The 18,114-nt window shown below is 42.7% G+C and overlaps 1 protein-coding gene across 1 annotated transcript in view; it reads left to right on the top strand.

Annotated features, from left to right (window-relative positions):
* Nucleotides 1–18,114, top strand: part of ACSS3 (acyl-CoA synthetase short chain family member 3) — a 1,078,787-nt gene that overhangs the window by 220,828 nt on the left and 839,845 nt on the right. The window contains exon 3 of the mRNA XM_085652976.1: nucleotides 12,383–12,571. Coding sequence (XP_085509102.1) covers nucleotides 12,383–12,571 — 189 coding nt within the window. The remainder of the gene's footprint in view (nucleotides 1–12,382; nucleotides 12,572–18,114) is intronic.

Genomic DNA, 18,114 nt, shown 5'->3' with positions numbered 1-18,114 from the left:
AAGTCGGCAAAAGTATTCCAATCATAAAGATGACTCAGTGACATCATAGAAATCAGAGTTATGGTATGTATTTGTTCATTAGTAGTGTTTTTACTTCTTTTTTGAAGGCGGTAAGGGAAGTGATTCTACGAACTGCTGGAGGTAGAGAGTTCCAGATCCTTGGTGCAATCCCTGAAAAAGCTCTACAGCCGGTTCTCTTCTTATGGAAGGATTGGGGTTTCAGAAGGAGGGTGCTTGCACTTCGAAGTCGTCTGCAGCCTCCAGACCTTTCCAACTTTAGAGCCAGATAACTAGGCGTATTGTTGTGAATTGCTTTGTGTTACATGCAGGCCACTTTAAGGTGTATTCTTGCCTCGTAGGGCAGCCAATTCAAGGCTTTCAAGGTTGGAGAGATTTGACATTTTCTCTTGGTTCCAGATACCAGTCTAGCCGCAGAATTCAATGCTGCTCTTAGCGGAGCCAGCTTGTATTTAGGAAGACCGCAGAGTGTGGTGCTCCTGTAATCTAAACTGGGTAACACAAGGGCTTGTACTGCCATTTTTAGATCAGCCTGAGGGAGGAAGGGTTTGAGTTTCCTTAGTATACTCAGCTTGTAATTCGCTCCCTTGGAGGTATTAGAGACGTGCGACTGCATGTGCAGATGTTTGTCTAAGGTGATTCCTAGTGATTTTGCTGAGTCAATGATGAGGGGGACGCAGTCAAAGGAGGTTAGGTGTTTTAATCATAAGTCTAACTTTGGTGTGTGGCTTGGTGGCGAGATGAGGATGAATTCCGTTTTTTTGGTATTCAGCATGAGGTGGTTGTTAGTGCGCCAGCTTTGCGTGTTCGGTAGAATAGAGTTGAGGGCAATGAAATCTTCTGGCGAGGTGATTTTCAGATACTGTTGGGTGTCATCAGCATATAAATGATACATGATGTTCTCAGATCTCAATACGTTGGCCAAAGGCTCCATTAGGAGGTTGAAAAGAATGGGTGATTGGGCAGATCCCTGAGGAACACCAAGGGTGACCAAAGAGGATTGCGAGAGTGAGTTCCTCATCTTGAATCTTTGAGTTCTATTATTCAAGAAGGAGGAGAACCATTGCAGCACGGTGCCCGAGATGCCCATCCTTCGTGCCAGTAGGGACAGAAGTTTGTCATGCTTGACCGTATCGAAGGCAGAGGACAAATCAAGAAGAATCAGTAGGCATGATTCATTGCAGTCAAGTATTTTGAGGATGTCATCCATAATATGGGTGAGTGCAGATTCTGTGCTGTGCTCTTGATGGAAGCCCGATTGGTGAATATCTAATAGGTTACAGCGTTCAATGTGATTGCATAATTGGTATGTACATATTTCTCCAATAGTTTTGCCAAAGTAGGGATGTTGGTTATGATCAGATGGAGTGGCGTCAGCTTTCTTAAGTATAGGTGTGACCTGCCCTATTTTAAGACAGTCCGGAATGACTTCTTGACTTAGGGAGGCATTTACAATTTTAGCCCATAATGGTAGGATAGATGGTTTAAAATTTTGAACAAGGCGGGGGCAGGAGATCAGAGAAATGATTGGAGGAGTTGATTTCTTGAAGAGTGTTGTCTATAATTTGTTGAGAGATTGGCGAGAAGGTGTGCCAAGAGGCATTGTTTTTTGTGACTTCCCCTGGATTATCAAAATGTACTTTGAATAAATCGCTACAGTTGGAATCTTTACCCTTAGTTTGCGGTAGCGCCAACTTGGATTGTATATCAAGTTCGATGGACTTCGTCTTTTCGTGGAAAAAAATGGCAAACACATCACAGGTAGGTATGGCCAGGTCGTTTGATTCCATAGAATTAGTTGTATTGCATGATTGTTGCTTGACGATTTCAAAGAGTTTTTTGGGCTGGTTGCTAGCTTGGTTCAGCTGAGTTCTGAAATAGTCTGCCTTTGCCTTAAGAATCTTCCTATTGTAAGAGTTCCTTAGTCTTCTCAGGTGCTCAAGATTATTAGTGGTAGGAGCCGATTTCCATAGACGCTCTGCAGCTCTTAAGTGTCTACGCTCTCTGTTCAGACCCTCGTTGAACCATGGTTTGGAAATCTTAGTGGATACGTTTTTTTCCTGGAGGGGAGCTGTGGAGTCCAATATTTCAAGCAACTAGGCATTGTAGAAGAGTTACACCGGTTTAACAGTGTGATGGGGTTGATATTTTGTAAGTTCCTTTTCCATTGCCTTATTTTTGATGGTTGGCCTCTTTTTTGAGTAACTTCGCTAATGATGGAGAAGAGGATGCAATAATGATCAGCCAATCGCATGGGGTGATGGATTCTAGTAAGACGATGTTTGGTTTTGCAATGATGAGGTCTAATGTCTCACCCTTGTTATGAGTTGGGCTGTCACAGAATTGAGATTGCTCCTGTACTGACAGAAACTCCTTAAGACATCCTACAATATGATCGTTTGCGTTGTTCCAATGGAGGTTAAAGTCACCCACGAAGATATGATGAACTTGTGAATTGACATTAGAAGCCATGAGCTCCATTATCTCATCAATACAAGTCAATTTATCACCAGGTGGGTGGTAGAATATGTGTAGCTTGTTGGCAATGCGCTTAGTATCAGAGATATTAATGCATAGATAATCACAGGAAGAAAGCCCAATAGAGTCCGCTTGCTTGACTGATATTGAGTTACGATAAATGCAGGCTACCCCTTCCCTTAGTTTCCCAATTCTATCTAATCGTATCAGGTCGTGGGAAGGAGGAACAAGTAAGTCGAGGATGGGTGAGGAGGAACTATTCAACCAGATTTCAGTGAGGACCATAATATCTAAATCATTTTCTAGAATGAGATTGAATATTTCCGTAGCATGTTTGCTAGCAGATCTGCAATTAATGAGCCCACACTTTAACTTATTAATTGAATGGTTTAAGGTAGTCTGTTCTAGGTTGATATTTGTGAGGTTGTCTCTATTTATAGATCTGTTGTTGAGAGTCGGTTCTCTGAGGGGATTGGTTACAATGGTTTGGATGGTGTCAAAATGGGACTCACTGCAATCAGAATCCCGGGCATAGGATGAGAGCAGGTCGTCAATGTCACTATCAGATAGTTCATCGGATGACCTCCTAGGACACATTGAGGGGGGGTAAACTACCCGGATTAGTATTATTGGGGAGTGTGACCTTGGGTATGTATCTGGCGTGTTGGATGTTGATTTAATTATACTGACTACTGTTCTCCGAATTATCCTTCATGGGAGTGGAGTTTCTCATTTGGAGACTGATTTGGGTCACGGTGTCATGGTGGTTCTGTGTAGGATAAGAAGTTTTTTAGTGATAGTAGAAAGGTTATGCATTTCATCCATGAGATGGGATAGACCAGTGGCTAGCTTGCTAAGTTGCGAATTGGGAGGGTAGGTAGACGGTGAGGACGTCTGATCAGTTATAGAGGACGAGCCGCTCGTAGAGTCATAATGCTTGGTCTTCAAATGCTTGTGGATATCTATATTAGGTCTGGGTGTAAGGCCCGTTATGGAAGGCTAATTTCCAATGTGTTCTGATTGCAAAGACATTTTCTCCATTTGGAATGGGATAGCTTCATTGGATGTCAATGAAGGAGGTTGAGCCAGGATGTTTAATGTGTAATCCACATCCATGAGTGTGGTGGTATAAAGGCTAGACAACCGGGACGGAGCATCCACCAGAAAGGTCATTGTGTTCAGTAAGTGGATGGGCGGGGTGATTGTATCAGGTGAAAGAGTTCCCTCATGTAACGAGGAGGACAGTGGATGGGAGGAGTCCAAGCGATCTATTTTGAATGAAGGATTCACATCCCTGGGTGGAGTGGAATAATGGTTAGACAGCCGGGAGGGGGATTCCTCCTGAATTTGGGGAAAGGTCACTGTATTCAGTGAATGGATGGGAGGGGTGATAGTGTCGGGTGTAAGAATTCCCTCAAGTAGCGAAGAGGACAGTGGGTGCAGGGGGTCTAAGCGATCAGCTAAGAGTGCAGAGGGGGAGTGGAGTGGAGTTTTTCTTTTTCTCTTCCTATTTCTTTCACTTTCCCTTCTCTTCCCCCCCCCTTTTTTTCTCTTCCCTTCCTTCTTTTTCGTCCCTTTTTCTTTTCCTTTCCCCTTTCCTTTTTTCCCTTTCCCTCTCTTCTCCCTTTTTTTCCCTTTCCCCTTCCTTCCCCTTTTCTTTTCTCCTCTTTTACTTTCCCCTTTTCCTTCCCTTTTCTCTTCTTTCCCTTCCCTCCTTCCTTCTCTCTTCCCTTTTCCCCTTATCTTCCTCCCTCCCCTTCTTTTTCTTTCCTTTTTTCACTCTTTTCCCTTTCTCTTCCTTCCTCTTTTTTCCCTTTCTTTCCCTTCTTCCCATTTTCTTTCCCTCTTTCCCTTCCCTTCCCTTCTCCTTTCCTTTCTTCCCCTTTATTCCTTTCCTTCTTCCTTTTCTATATCCCCTATTTTTGCTCTGTTAATACAGTGAGGAGGAGAGATCCAGAGATCTAGATAGTCTTCCACTCATGAGCTTCTTTCATCAGAATGAGGTAATAGGTCCCTCAAAGATCCAATTTTGTGAAAATCTGGTCATCTTTGATCTGATCTAATAGAACAGAAATCACAGGTAATGGATAACGGTTTTTAAAAGTGACACTATTGATGGCGCGATAATCAATGCATGTTCTTATAGATCCTTCCTTCTTTGGTATGAAGAATAACAGGAACGAGACTGGGGATTGTGATGGTCTGATGAATCCATTTTCTAAATAGCGATCTAAGTATTCTTTGAGATAACTATTTTCAGCCTCAGGGCGTGGATCTTGCTGCAAGAAAGAACAGTTCCTGGTTCCAAGTCAATCGTACAATCATAGGAACGGTGTGGAGGCAACTTTTCAGCTTCCTGTTTACAAAACACTTCTTGGAATTCTTGGTATTCTGTGGGAACTTCAAAGGAGTCAATAACTCCGATGGACTCTTTTAAAGACCATAAAGAGACCAATGACGGTTCAGGGTTCTCATCTGCGTGAGGATAACAATGTTCTGAACAGAATCGAGATTTCATTTCAACAGTCCTGTTCTCCCAATCAATAGCTGGGTTGTGCATCGAAAGCCAAGGGATCCCCAGAATTATTTGGAATTGAGGGGCATCAATCAGGTTGAATTTAATGACTTCCTGATGGCCTTTGGATTGAATTTGCTCCATAGATTCTGTATGATGGGTGATCGGACCAGAAGAGAGGTTGGTACCATCTACAGCTCGAACCGGTGCTTTTCTTTCTTTGAGTATTGCCTGAATTCCAATCTTCCTGGCATACTTGATGTCACAGAAATTACCGGTGGCACCCGAATCTATCATGATGGCTACCCCAGCAATTTCCTGATTCCGAAATTTAAGGGTCATATGCAATATCAAATGAGGAGCTTGAGTCTGAAGAGTATTCATTAAATGATGAGAGTCTGGAGTCCTTTCATCTGTTTTCACCATCTGAACGACGACTCCAACAGATGGTTTTGGGCATTTCCCGGAGATGATACTTTAGGTCTTTTGGGACATTCTTTCACAAAATGTCCAGATCCTCCACAGTACAAACACAACTTATTCAGCCTCCTTTGTTCTCTTTCTTCTTTACTCAAAGGGCCTCGCACAGACCCGATCTGCATCGGCTTACTCTCAGCAGTCGTTCCTGAAGTCTTGTCTCCTTCAGATCTGATTCTGTCAAAACGCAGGAAATTCCATTTAAATTCTTTCATCTTCTTCTCTTCCTTACGCTCAGACCAATGAAAGTCAATTTCTAACACCATATCCACTAACTCAGAGAACTCTATTGGGCGATTCGGGATCTGAGCCAAGGTATCCTTAATTTCATCATGCAACCCTCGATAGAAGAGTGCGGCTCTTTTCTCTTCAGGACAATTGGTCTCCACAATTTATTTATTAAACTGAGTCAGATAAGTTACCAGATCTCTAGTTCCTTGACGCAGTTCTAACAACTCCTTGTCAGTGGCCTGGGAAATCTTTCGTCTGTCAAAAATCCTAAGGGATTCGGTTATAATACGTTCATAATCATAAAGAAACGGGTCATCACGGGAGACTTAAGGCATGGCCCAATTTGCGGCGTCCCCACTGAGGTAAGAAAAAATAATTGCTACTCTGGACTGAAAATCTGGGAAAAGAGTGGGTCGGCACATAAAATGTAACGAACATTGGGTAAGATAGAGCTGGGACTTTTGGGGATCCCCACTAAACTTTTCTGGAGGGGCGAATGGAACAAGAGGAGAAACTGAATGAACTACCTGAGCTACAGTGCGTGGATTGTGTTCGGACGTGGAGCTACTAGACGAAGCCTGAGATGGGGAAGTTGTCCCAGTTGCTATCTCACTAACCCTTTTGTGACAACAACATGGTTTCCTAATGAGAAGCCAAACATCTTGCTTAAGACTTTTATTCTCCTCTCTAACTGCTCCTAATTCCCTCCGAATCCCTTCTAACATTTCACCTAGGGAGTTTAAACTAAATCCTTCCGCCATTCTGCCTGGGTGGAGGATATTCGTGGGCACTTCAATCTGTCAAGTACCTTGTTCTCCACAGAAGCAGAATGAAGCTACTTCCAATGCCCGCTCTCTGGAACACACCGCCTTTCAATGCGGCTGCTCCAAAAAGGGGGAAAAGGGGTGGGGACAGATAAGAGACAACTCTGACTTCGACCTGCAGTGTCTCTCACTTCTTCTATGGAGTCTTCGTTCTTCCGACTCTGTAAACTTGTCTGGAGCTGAGAGTTCCTAATGCACAAAAGGAGATACAAAGTCACGGTAAAACTACACTTCGCCTTCCCTACAAACCATTGTAGTTGACTAATTTTATGCTCTTCCCTACCAGGTGTGGAAGGAGCTTTTGCTTCTCTTCTATTATAGTGAATGGTAATATCAGCAATATCTTTTCTGTAGCTGGGAGTACCTAATGCACAGAGGGGAATACAACGCCAATGTAAAACCACACTTAACCTTCACTGCTCACAATTGACTGACGAAAGGTATGCTCTTCCCAGCCGGGTGTGGAAGGAGATTTGCTTCTCTTCTATTAAAGTAGATTGTAAGTAACTACATTATTACAGTTCATACTGTAGTTAGTATGAGGTAAACTTGTTTCATTAGTGTCCCTGTCTCTCATTGGAAATAGTTTCTTTTATCTCTGTTAATATGTAGGTTTGTGATGATCCGGCTTGGATCCAAACAGTTTGGCTTCAAGGAAGGAACGCGCAAAAAGGTACAGGGTAGGAAAGGAAAGGTAGGAAAGAGTAGGAAGGAACGCTAGGGAGGCAGATGCTATGTGAAGCACAGAACTGGTGGTGCTTATCTAGTCGGCCCTGTAGTCGCTTGAAGATCACTCCACAATACGATGTTTTAAACACTGCCAATTACTGGCTTACTTGACTGCTGGAAGGATGAGCTTGAAGCTTGGGGACACCCTTCTCATACCCACAAGAGCTGAAACTGTGAGTCACACCTCCTTGTGCGCCGGAAGCTGCAGACTCAAAGGAGCTTAACTGAAATTTGCTGGGACGGCAATAAGGAATCTTTACGTTTATTCACCTACTCAGTGAAACTTCAGTGAACGGAAATTCTGGACCCTCCTCCTCACAGAATTACTTAGGGGAACAAAATATATTGAAAAGGGGGGGCCGAAGGAATATTCCTTAAATCCAGGAACACGAGAGGATATCTCCTGAGAACTAGGGAACTACGAAAGTAATAAGCTTCCCTGCAAAAAGCAGATAAGGGGGAGCGTCTCCAAAACAAGTCTTCTCCTTACGGATTCAAATTGAAGTGCACAGATGAATGCTCACTCTCGCGTCTCAAAATCGCAACCATTGCGAGATTGCACATTCCCTTCCTACTATCTACAAAATGTCATGCAAACTTGCCAGCCATCTTGTAACATGTCTTTTCCTCTACTACATATCAATCCACAGATTGACACAAGAGGGTTTTACTAGGACCCTATGTGTCTTGTAACTACTCTTTACCAGAGAAATGGAATTAACTTGATTCTTAACACATTGATATGGGAGAAAACGTTTAAACCTCATTTGATGCACTTCCTCAATGAAGTGTTGCCATGCTAGAGGAATATTTTACTTTTCCAGCTTCAGATTTAGGATTAGTTTAGACCCCTGAAACAGGTTAACCTGAGGCATTTATAAACCAAGGGTCATAACTAATGTCTTGCACAGTCATTCATGATTAAAATATTCATGTTCAGTTTTCTGGTTCTGGAGCCTTGCAAACATATCACTAGCTTTAGGAAATAGTACAATTGCAAAACAAATAGTTTGAAGATTAACATTAAAAATGTATAGAATGAGGGATGGGGACTGTCGGAGAAAGAGGAGAATAGAAGAAAGATAATGGAGGTTAGTAGAACCCCTTGCAGTGGGAATGACTCCACCAACCAAATCTTTGCAGATTAATGTTTTCTCCTTTTACATTTATCGTTTTTTCTAGCTCATCATAGAACCTTCCTGGAGGTGAATGCATGGAAGTTGATGAATAATTGCCATTATGAAAAGAAGAGGTCCGGATGAGAGAGGGACTGAGTTTAGGCAGGTGAAGCTTTTCCTCAGTCGCACACAGAGTCCATGGTTTAGGATCCAAATTCTTCATGGTTCCTATTTTCCTCAACTCAAATGTGGAGACAGATGAGCCCATCTTCACTGAAAATGTCATCTAGTTATGGATCTTGCTATCATGGTCTTTAATGTTATCTCATTACCTTCGTGTTATATGTAAAAACTCACTGCTTTTGACCAACACACAAAACGTAGCCATAGGTTTGGGGTGTCAGTAAATATTGCTTGATCAAAATGACTGGCTAATATTGGGGGAGCACACAAATATCAGAAAGCCCAAGCCATGTTTTTAAGCAAATCATAGCTTGTGTTGGAAAGGGAACATTTACTAAAATAAAATGGCATTTGTGGAAAGAATGTGTGTATTTTTTATTTTAGTTTTCAATTTTTTAGATGAACCTACCTTGCCAAATGATATTAAACTGATGTTTGGACATAGAAGGGATTCGTACTTTTAAATCTTATATTCATAGTTGCCTTTACTTTTAGCTGATGCTTTGGCATAATATTCTTGGTACCGGAGTGCACTTGCTTTTTAGGTCTCGCCTGGCGTAGACTGCGCAGACATGCGCAGTCTCGCTGGCGATATTTAATGAGTTAGGGTAGATTTCTCTAGTGGGCTTTAAGCCCCGCCCCTCTTTTCCATTGGCTGGCGTCACCGTTTATGCTAAACGGTGGCCAGCCATTGGAAAAGAGCGTCTAGTGACGTACACTTTTCTCTTTTAGAGCCGTCCCAGTTGGACTGGCTCGATTGCTTTACGTTTGTAGTAAAGGCTTTTCTTATCTTTATGGGGCCATGTGTTTCAAACATATGGCCCCATAAAGACAAGAAAGCTTTGCGAAGGACGAAAGTGAAAGCCGACCGTACCTTAGCAGCTTAGCCAGGCGTGGCGAGACTCCACCCCCTCTGCCATCGCCATTCCCGCGCGCCGCATGCAGGACAGGTTGCGACATCCCTCACTAAAATGACCAGGTACAGTGATGGCTTATTCTTTATTACTGAAAGCGATGATTTTCGCGTACGCTTGTTGAGGTTTCTGAATAGGGTTTTTTTTTATTTCTCATTCTATATGACCGGAATATTCTTCACATAAGGAGATGCGCCGCTGCCTCCCCTAGATGGCTGGCAGGTTGGGAAATCACGTTTTCCTCTGCACTGTGGAGAGGAAAGTGCGGGCGGAGGCATGAATCAACCTTCCTGGAGAACCACTCTGTCACCGCCAGAGCGTTACGTTTGCGGGGAGGGGCGCTGCGCGTGGCAGTTATGTGAATGGTCCCATTGGCACGAGAGGCGGAGAGCACGCGAGAGGTAGAGAAAGGTTGTGATGCCGCACGTTCGCCCCGATCGAAAAAGAACCCGGCGTCAAGCGGTGGTAATTATTCAAAGGATCTCCTCCGCTGGCATCATGACACAGCACCACCCCCATCCGCCTGGCGCTGGCGTTCAGTTGCTCAGCTGTGTAGCGTGAGACGCTCGCATGCGAGGAAGGAGCTCACGCAGCCCCCGGCTCTCACAAAACATATGTTTAAAGGGAGAGCTACCCTTTTTCAGCGCGCTAATGAGTCAGTTGCCCCCGGCTCTCACGAAACATATGTTCAAAGGGAGAGCTACCCATTTTCAGCGCCCTAACAAGTCAGTTCCCCCTCTATTTTTAGCTGCATACATTGCCATTTTCACAATTGAACAGATGCAAGGAGGTGGTGATGGTTGGTGGGGGGTGTTGAAAGGCAAAGGCGAGTTTCTAAATTAATCTCTTAGAGTAAATATGGGTTTATTTTTTACATTGGGTGCTTTCCTTTAATTTATAGCTCCGAGGGCCTTCGGATGCATGAAGCTCTGCGCTGTATTAATGCATGGTAACAGGCCAGACTTTATGTGGGATGAATAAACTGGGGGTGGAGGGAGGAGGGTCTCTCAGAATGGTGTGGCCTATTCAAGGGCAGAGGCGCAAATAGAGACCATAAATGGTCTTTTAAAGACCTGTGAAGTACTAGGGTGCATCTGTGATAAGCTCAACAAGCATTGGCATAGCCAACAGGTCTCGCCTTTGGGGGCTTATAAGTGTTGACTGAGCTATTGACTTTGCCAATGTTTTTAAGCTGTGCTGTAGAGAAGTGTGGCTGCTGTGCAGCATGCGAAAAAGTTGTCATAAAAAAGTGCCAGAAGCATTTTTGTTACCTTATATATGACCAAAAAGGCATTAAGTCCAACAGAACTACCATATTAAACAAGCATTAAAAATGCAATAGGTCTCGCCTTTCATTAAGTTAAAGCCATTTTCTTTGCTATACAATTCCATTAGCAAAGCAAATGGCTTTAACTTAATCAAAGGCGAGACCTATTGCATTTTCAATGCCTGTTGCTACTGCAGTTAATTTACGACTCGGCAAGGCATTGTATGATCTTTGTTTTATCGCTTTGAGATGATCGTATCTTATGTAGGAGTTGCATATGGGTATAGCCTGTAGGATTAAAGTAATCTGTTGGGTATGTCTGCTGTTTTTGGTTGTGTGGGATCTCGAACCTGGGTGGGTATTCTACTGTATAATGCTTTCAGATCTGTCTAACCAATGGGGAACACAAAATACTCTTTCCCCGACGAGGTCTGCACTAGAAATCTGAAGGTTGGTTTTAAGATTTTAAATCTGTAGCTAGATTTTTGTACTAAATGTGAGATAGACTTTCAAGTTACTTTCCCAGTGAAACTGCACTGCATAATTCACTTGTCTTGCGCCATGTTTATATAATTTGTTTATTGGAAGAACCACCTAATTGTCCCTGGAAAGGGTCAACAAGGGTCAGTCGCGCTTGCAAACAAAGAAATACGTTTTATGAGTGCGCTTTCGAATCTGTCTGTAAAACCTATCTCTTTGTATTCGAGATCTTTAAAAATACCGATCTAAAGTCCCTTCCCAGAGATCCAATGTTATGTCCCCTGCCATTCGGTGTGGATGAACGGACAATGCCAAGCTCTGCTTTAATCAATAGTTCTCCTTGCCAGTCATTTTTCTAGCCGTTTATTAGTCCCCTATTTCCGATTTTATTAGGAAAAGAAGCCGTAAAACTGCCACGGTGTTTTGTGTTGCTACACGAAAAAATACTAATAAAATAACAATGTGTGATATTGCGTGAAACCTTTGAGATTTTGCGATAAGACAGACACAGCTCTGAGACCCCCACCTCAGATGATGAATGGAACGTGCCCTTTCTGTGTTGTGTGTCTTTGTTTCCCCGCAGTGTTTTAAGGATCTACATTTTTGTTCCCGTGCACGAGCTGCAAGAAATACCGACATAAAAATGCCACAGTAAATGACAAGTGCGGCCCTGTCAGTAAAAACAATTCACATTAAAAAATACATTAATGTGGATATTTGACAGCACGGTCATATTGTGTTAGTATTTCGTTTATGACAGTCTTAAGGCATTTCTTCTTGGTGAGTGGAATCAGTTAATGGTGCAGAAACCTAGCGTTGTAGGGGTATTTTTTTTAATTCTTCTTTTTGAAGGCATACATTTCTGTGATCTTGTTCCGGTTCAATGATTACGTGGCTCAGTTACCGTCTGTTAAACTAAATACCGTTATTAGGATTTCCATTGTAAATTCAGTAATTATGGACTGATTTGCAGTAAAGTCATCTATTAAAAGTGTTAGTCACCCAGTAACAGATCTATAATTACTGCAAATATGTGGATTGCTGAAGCCTTTGCTTGCCAGATGTGAATGTTATACGTTTTCAAACAATTAACCAGTTCAATGACGCATGCAAGCCCAGTTATTGTTCTTTACTATCCCTTTCCACAGGTCTGCAAGCTGGCTGGCGTTCTGGTGAAACACGGAGTGAGGAAGGGGGATCGAGTGGTCATATACATGCCCATGGTCCCGCAAGCAATGTTCACAATGCTGGCCTGTGCTCGGCTGGGCGCGATTCACAGCCTCATTTTCGGTGGCTTTGCCTCAAAAGAACTGGCAATCCGTATAGATCATGTGAAGGTAAATTAACAGCCAACAATTATTTGTGCGCGATTTTATTTTCGGGAGGAGAAATGCTTAAAATGTTGGCAATTAATCATGAAAAAAATACTCCTGAATACATACTGTATAAGTGTTTACATCTGTTATCCTTCTAAAATAGAAATAATGCTGAGAAGTTTGGAAACTTTAAACAGACTGGTCTGGTGATGGATGGCTAAGCCCTGTTGATTTTATTAGGGCCATATTAGGGCTTTGCCAGTCATCCTGCGGCACTGTCCGCAGGAGGACCGCCAAAGCCTGCCCACCGGATTACGATTGTAATCCAGGTTGGGAGGGCGGTTTCACAACAGTGGTCTGTTAGGTTCATAGGAGAGCCTAACATGCAGTCCGCTGCCATGACAGCATCTGCAGCACTTTCCTGCATGGTGTGACATGCATTGACCACCGTCCATGGACATGGGTGTAATTCCAGGGGGCACAACATGTGCCCCCGTGCATGCACGCCCAGGTGCGGCACGGGTAACCTATTAAGGTCCCCTTAGCTGCCTCTCCGCCACCCTCAGAATATGCTTGGCGGTGCATTCCTGCTCCTGACCGCTGTGCGACTGCATTGGGATCCTGGAACCCAGCGGTCCGACCACCACTGTGGTCGGGCCCGCAGTGTGGCGGTGGTCGGATCATAACCGTGAGGTACTCTTATGTAAGTGTCCTACATTTTGATATATGGAATATACTTTTTTATAGGGCTTTCAACAAGCCTTCATCCATTTGCCAGTTGTTTTGCCATTCACATTTTTCTTCCTCCCCTACAGTATACAGCATGGGGCAGTGGGGCAGCCGACTAAAGCCATTGGCTACCTTCACTGTGAGTGATGGGTATTCAGTGTTTTGACAATGAGTACATCTGCACACAAAGTAGTTCCCTTCGTTGCCAGGGATTTCTGTGGCAATTTTTGCTTCTGGACACTGCTTTTTTTTAAATATATATATTGGCGAGAGACTGGCAGCTCCCTCAACAACAAAGCTTCAAAAAAGCAGTAACAAAAGAAAACAAGCATTGACAAAGTCAAAAGGCTGGCAGCCATCCCACAACTATTGGCTTTGCCAATACTTGTTTATTCTGGCAGCTATTATCTTCCTGTGAGGGTTATTTTATTTGTGAACAGGGCATGAGTGTTCTATGTTTTAAAGTTGTTTTAAGAGATTATGGTGCATTGTATTTTCTCTAAATTGCCTGTCCTGCATAGTGATTTGAACACTGTTTTTCTCTGAAGGACAAGCACATTGAAAAGTTGTTGATTTAAATGTTTCTGTAAATGGTCTGCCAAGTGAACTGTCAGTCACTGTTCTTTTCAAAAGAGCCGCTTTTGTGAGCTTTCATCCAGTGTGCTTTTTTTTGTAAAGGGCCGAGGATGTGGAACAGTGTATTTCTGATCCAGTTTTGCCTGTGCTACAATAGGCTGTTTCTGTTCTATATCTGTGTTTCAGTTTCCCCACTAAATGTCTAAACTGCACACGTCTCTATATGCTCATTGTGCTTGTGCACCTTCCATGTCAGTACACCAGCAATCAGTTTGTGTGCACTGTAATTCATATCTCTGTGCTTCACTTCAGGTATGTATTCATAAGACACTTTTCAGGAAGGCTCTGAAGACTTGGGTATTTGCAGCCCCAGAGGAACTATGTCTCTCCCTTTTTTAGAAATGCTAGTGCCCCTCCCCTTACCTCCAACCTCCACAGCGCCAGGATGCTTCTCGCGGAGTGACAGCCCGCGCTTTATAAGAACCAACTTGCATTACATTACATTACAAGTATGTTATGTTATATTATATTATCCTGTGCCATGGTATGTTATGCTATGCTATTCAGATTTGGGGACACTTATTACTAATAATATAAACTTTGATTTACATTACTGCTGGCAACCGCACTTGATGCACCGAGGTGAACATTGCTACGAATCTTCCATATGGTATACCTTAATGTAATCCTGTCTCATGTGGTCACTATTATAATGCTATAAATATTAGTAGCTTGTGGTGATTTTCATTGAACATAAGTAGCACTTTTTACAGAAAAGGTTGGAGGCCACTTCCTACCCAAACTTATGGCCTAGTGGGGCTACTGGAAAAGGCATGTCTTCAGCTTCTTGTCGAATCCAAGAAGTAAGTTGGAGACCCTTGTGTGTAGTGGCAGTTTGTTCCACACTTCTGTAGCGATATAGGGTAAAGCCCGACCCCCGATCTGGCTTTCTGTATGCGTGGGATGTTTGCAAGTAGGAGTACAGACAAGCAAACGTGTCTGGAAGGTTTGTGAAAGCAGATCCGATTGTTGAGGTATGCTGGGTCATTGTTATGTACTGCCTTGAAAGTTTGGGTGAGAAGTTTGGATTGGGCACATTTATGTATGGGGAGCCAGTGGTGGCTCATTCAGTTGTGATGTGATGTGAGTACAGCATGAGAGAGAGAGCGTGAATCTGGCCTCCAAGCTCTGAATTTTCTTCATCCTTCAGGTTAGTTTTTTATGCTGATCCTGGCATAGAGTGCATTCCCATAGTTCTGCTTGCTTCTGAACGGGTGTGCATGATGGGTTTTGTGGATGCCGATTGGGAGCCATTTGAAAGTCTTACCTGCATCTTCAGGTAATGGAAGCATGAGGTGGTGATTACGTAGACTTGGGTGGTCATGTTAAGTTTGCTGTTGGTGAGAATCCCAAGGTACTTGGCATGGGTGATGGGGGTGACTGTTAGTCTTACCTTTGTTGGCCACCAGCTGGAGTCCCACAGTGAAGTGCTCTTTCCAAACATCATGATTTTGTGATTGTCTGTGTTCAACTTCAGACAGTTGGTCTTTATCCAGTGTGCTATTTAAGTCATGCATACACAAAACAAAATCAGATGGTTGTGAGATTTAAACACATCTTTACTTATGCATGAGGTACATTTTACTCCATAATCATGACCTCATATTTGTTTTAATAATGATTGAACACAAACGTTTTTTAAACTTTCACATTTGGTGCGATAAACCTTTTGTTGTGCCCCCTAAGAATTCACCAAACCTGTGTCCGGAAGAGAACCCTCAAAGAAAGTGTGAGTTTGAAACTCGTAGACCGGGATCAATAGGGGATCCTAGTTCAACCAGTATCAATATGGACGTATAAATTCATTTGTCTAAAGAAACTATTGGAAGCCCATATTAGATACCTCTGCACCCTTTATACGTTCTAGTACTAAGAGCACTTACTGTGAATGCAATTCTCTGGTTTTGTAAAATCTTGGATTGATGAAGATGCTATTTTAGCCTAGTTCATGTATACATTTTGCGTTATCACAATGTATTTTTGATTTATCTTTTCATATTTCACACATGTTTTGCAAACATTTTTCACTGTATATCCATCGAGTTGAATGTGGATTGTCCTTTCTTTTATCGCACCAAATGTGAAAGTTTAAAAAACGTTTGTGTTCAATCATTACTAAAACAAATTCGAGGTCATGATTATTGAGTAAAATTTACCTCATTCATAAGTAAAGATGTGTTTAAATCTCACAACCGCCTGATTTTGTTTTGTGTATACAATTGTCTAAGGCCCAAGGTGGTTGTAGGTAAGGGCTAAACGCCCCAATTCACACAGAATTTAAGTCACGCAGGCATTCAATTTGATCTGTGCCTGGAATTCTTGTCCTTGAGGAAGTGAATGCGTTGCATGTCGTTGGTGTAGAAGAGGACATGATGTTTTGAGAATGAGTGATGCTAGCTAGAGGGATCTTGTATGCATTGAAAAGAGTCTGGTTCAGGGAGGATCCTTGCGGAATTCCGCAGATGAGGTCGCGGGCATCTGACGTGTACGGTGCCAGGCTGACTGACTGAGTCCTTACAGTCAAGAAGGAACAGATCTATCAGAGTGTGTCCTTGGATTCTGATGTCGTGTAGGCATTGGATGAGGATGGGGTGGGGGTGGGAGACCATGTCAAACGCTGCCGAGAGGTCCAGGAGGAAGAGGGCCGCCGTGTCTCCTCTGCTGCTGTACCTGATAGGCTTGTTGATCTACAGATGTGCTGGCCTCTGTTTAGGGGTGCTGAGTGCTTCATACAAATGTCTGCTGCTGCAGTGAGTCAATTTACGCACTGTAAAGATGGAAGGGGTGCTATGTATGTGAGCTGTTCTAGCTGATCTGTATGCAAATGAGTGTGATGGGAGCTTTGTAAGTGCCTGTTTACTATGTAAATGCAGAGCTTGATGTAATGTTGTGTTGGGAAGCCATTTACACTGTAACTTGAGAGGATTTATTTTGTTGAAATATAGCATGTTTACATGTTACCAGGGACCCTTTCACATAACAAATAAGTAAATTAAGTTTCAGTAATTTATTGCGGAATAGAGAAGAAGAAGGTTTACTCATGAGTGGAGGGAAATGACAGATCTGTTTAACCAAGTCTTTACACAGCCTTTCTCTCAGCTTTCTTGGAGTAGCTCGGTGTACTCTGTTGGTGGTAGGTTTCCATAAACAAACAGTAAATACTTTTGACATAGCGTTTGACCACCTCAAAAACTGTGGAAGTGAATTCAGTGAGATGTGTACTCTTTAGTTATGGAATTCGTGTTTGTATCCTTGCCCCTTGCTTCTGTTGAATGCCTCTGTTAGCAGAGCAGAATAGGATGGATTTAGGGGTTTTGTACCACAGGTACAGTAGGAGAGTTGAATTCTGCCCCAAACTATTAAACCAAGTTGGTTGGTGTTTATTCAAAAGTACTGTATTTTCTTCTTACTGTGGACCTTGATTTTGTTGCTGAATGCCTTGATACTCACAGATGTCTTTATTAGTTGAGAGATTAGTCTGTATGTTCTGTGTTTCCTTTCGCATGGAGCTTGTACAGTCATGTTATATGAACTTCCCCTGCTCTGTGGAAGTGTAGAGCGTGTCCCCTGCTCAATCATTGGGAATTACCATGTGTTGCCATTGACAGTATATGGCTCTTACTACCTTTGCCAGCATTCAAGTGTGTTGATTGAGTTGTGTTATTGTCCTTTTTGGATTTTAATTTAGTAGAACCTCACATGAAACAGGATGTTTCAACTTCCGTGTATCTCAGTATATGTGTGAATAGGGTTTGCATAGGTAGATGGGTTAACTTGTACTGGGTGATGGAGCATTTTCACTGCAACATTAACGTATACATGATGCTCCTTGTTACCTAAAAATGTTAAGGGTCAGACTCTTGGTATTTTCTTATCATTTAGCATTGTGTAAGAAATTGGGTTGTTGGTTGACTGGGATGTGAACTCTGTGCAAGCAGCAACCACAATCCGTGTAAGGGGAGGCACAAGCCAACCCTAAATTGACCTATGCTCAACCATTTGGTAGCTTGGCACAGAGCAGCCAGTCTTAACTTAGAGGCAAGTAGTCCTGCAACACTTTAAATAGTAATAAAGTGAAACCACCACAGAAAACAGATCCCATACCAGGTTGGAGAAACAGAACTATCTTTAATAAATAATTAGAGAACAAAACAACAAAAATACGATCAGTAGAACCAGAGATTTCCAATTTTATAGAT

The sequence above is a fragment of the Triturus cristatus genome, chromosome 4_1 (genome assembly GCF_964204655.1).
Source record: "Triturus cristatus chromosome 4_1, aTriCri1.1, whole genome shotgun sequence".
In the NCBI taxonomy this organism is placed as follows: domain Eukaryota; kingdom Metazoa; phylum Chordata; class Amphibia; order Caudata; family Salamandridae; genus Triturus; species Triturus cristatus.
This window is presented reverse-complemented; position numbering and strand designations above follow the sequence as displayed.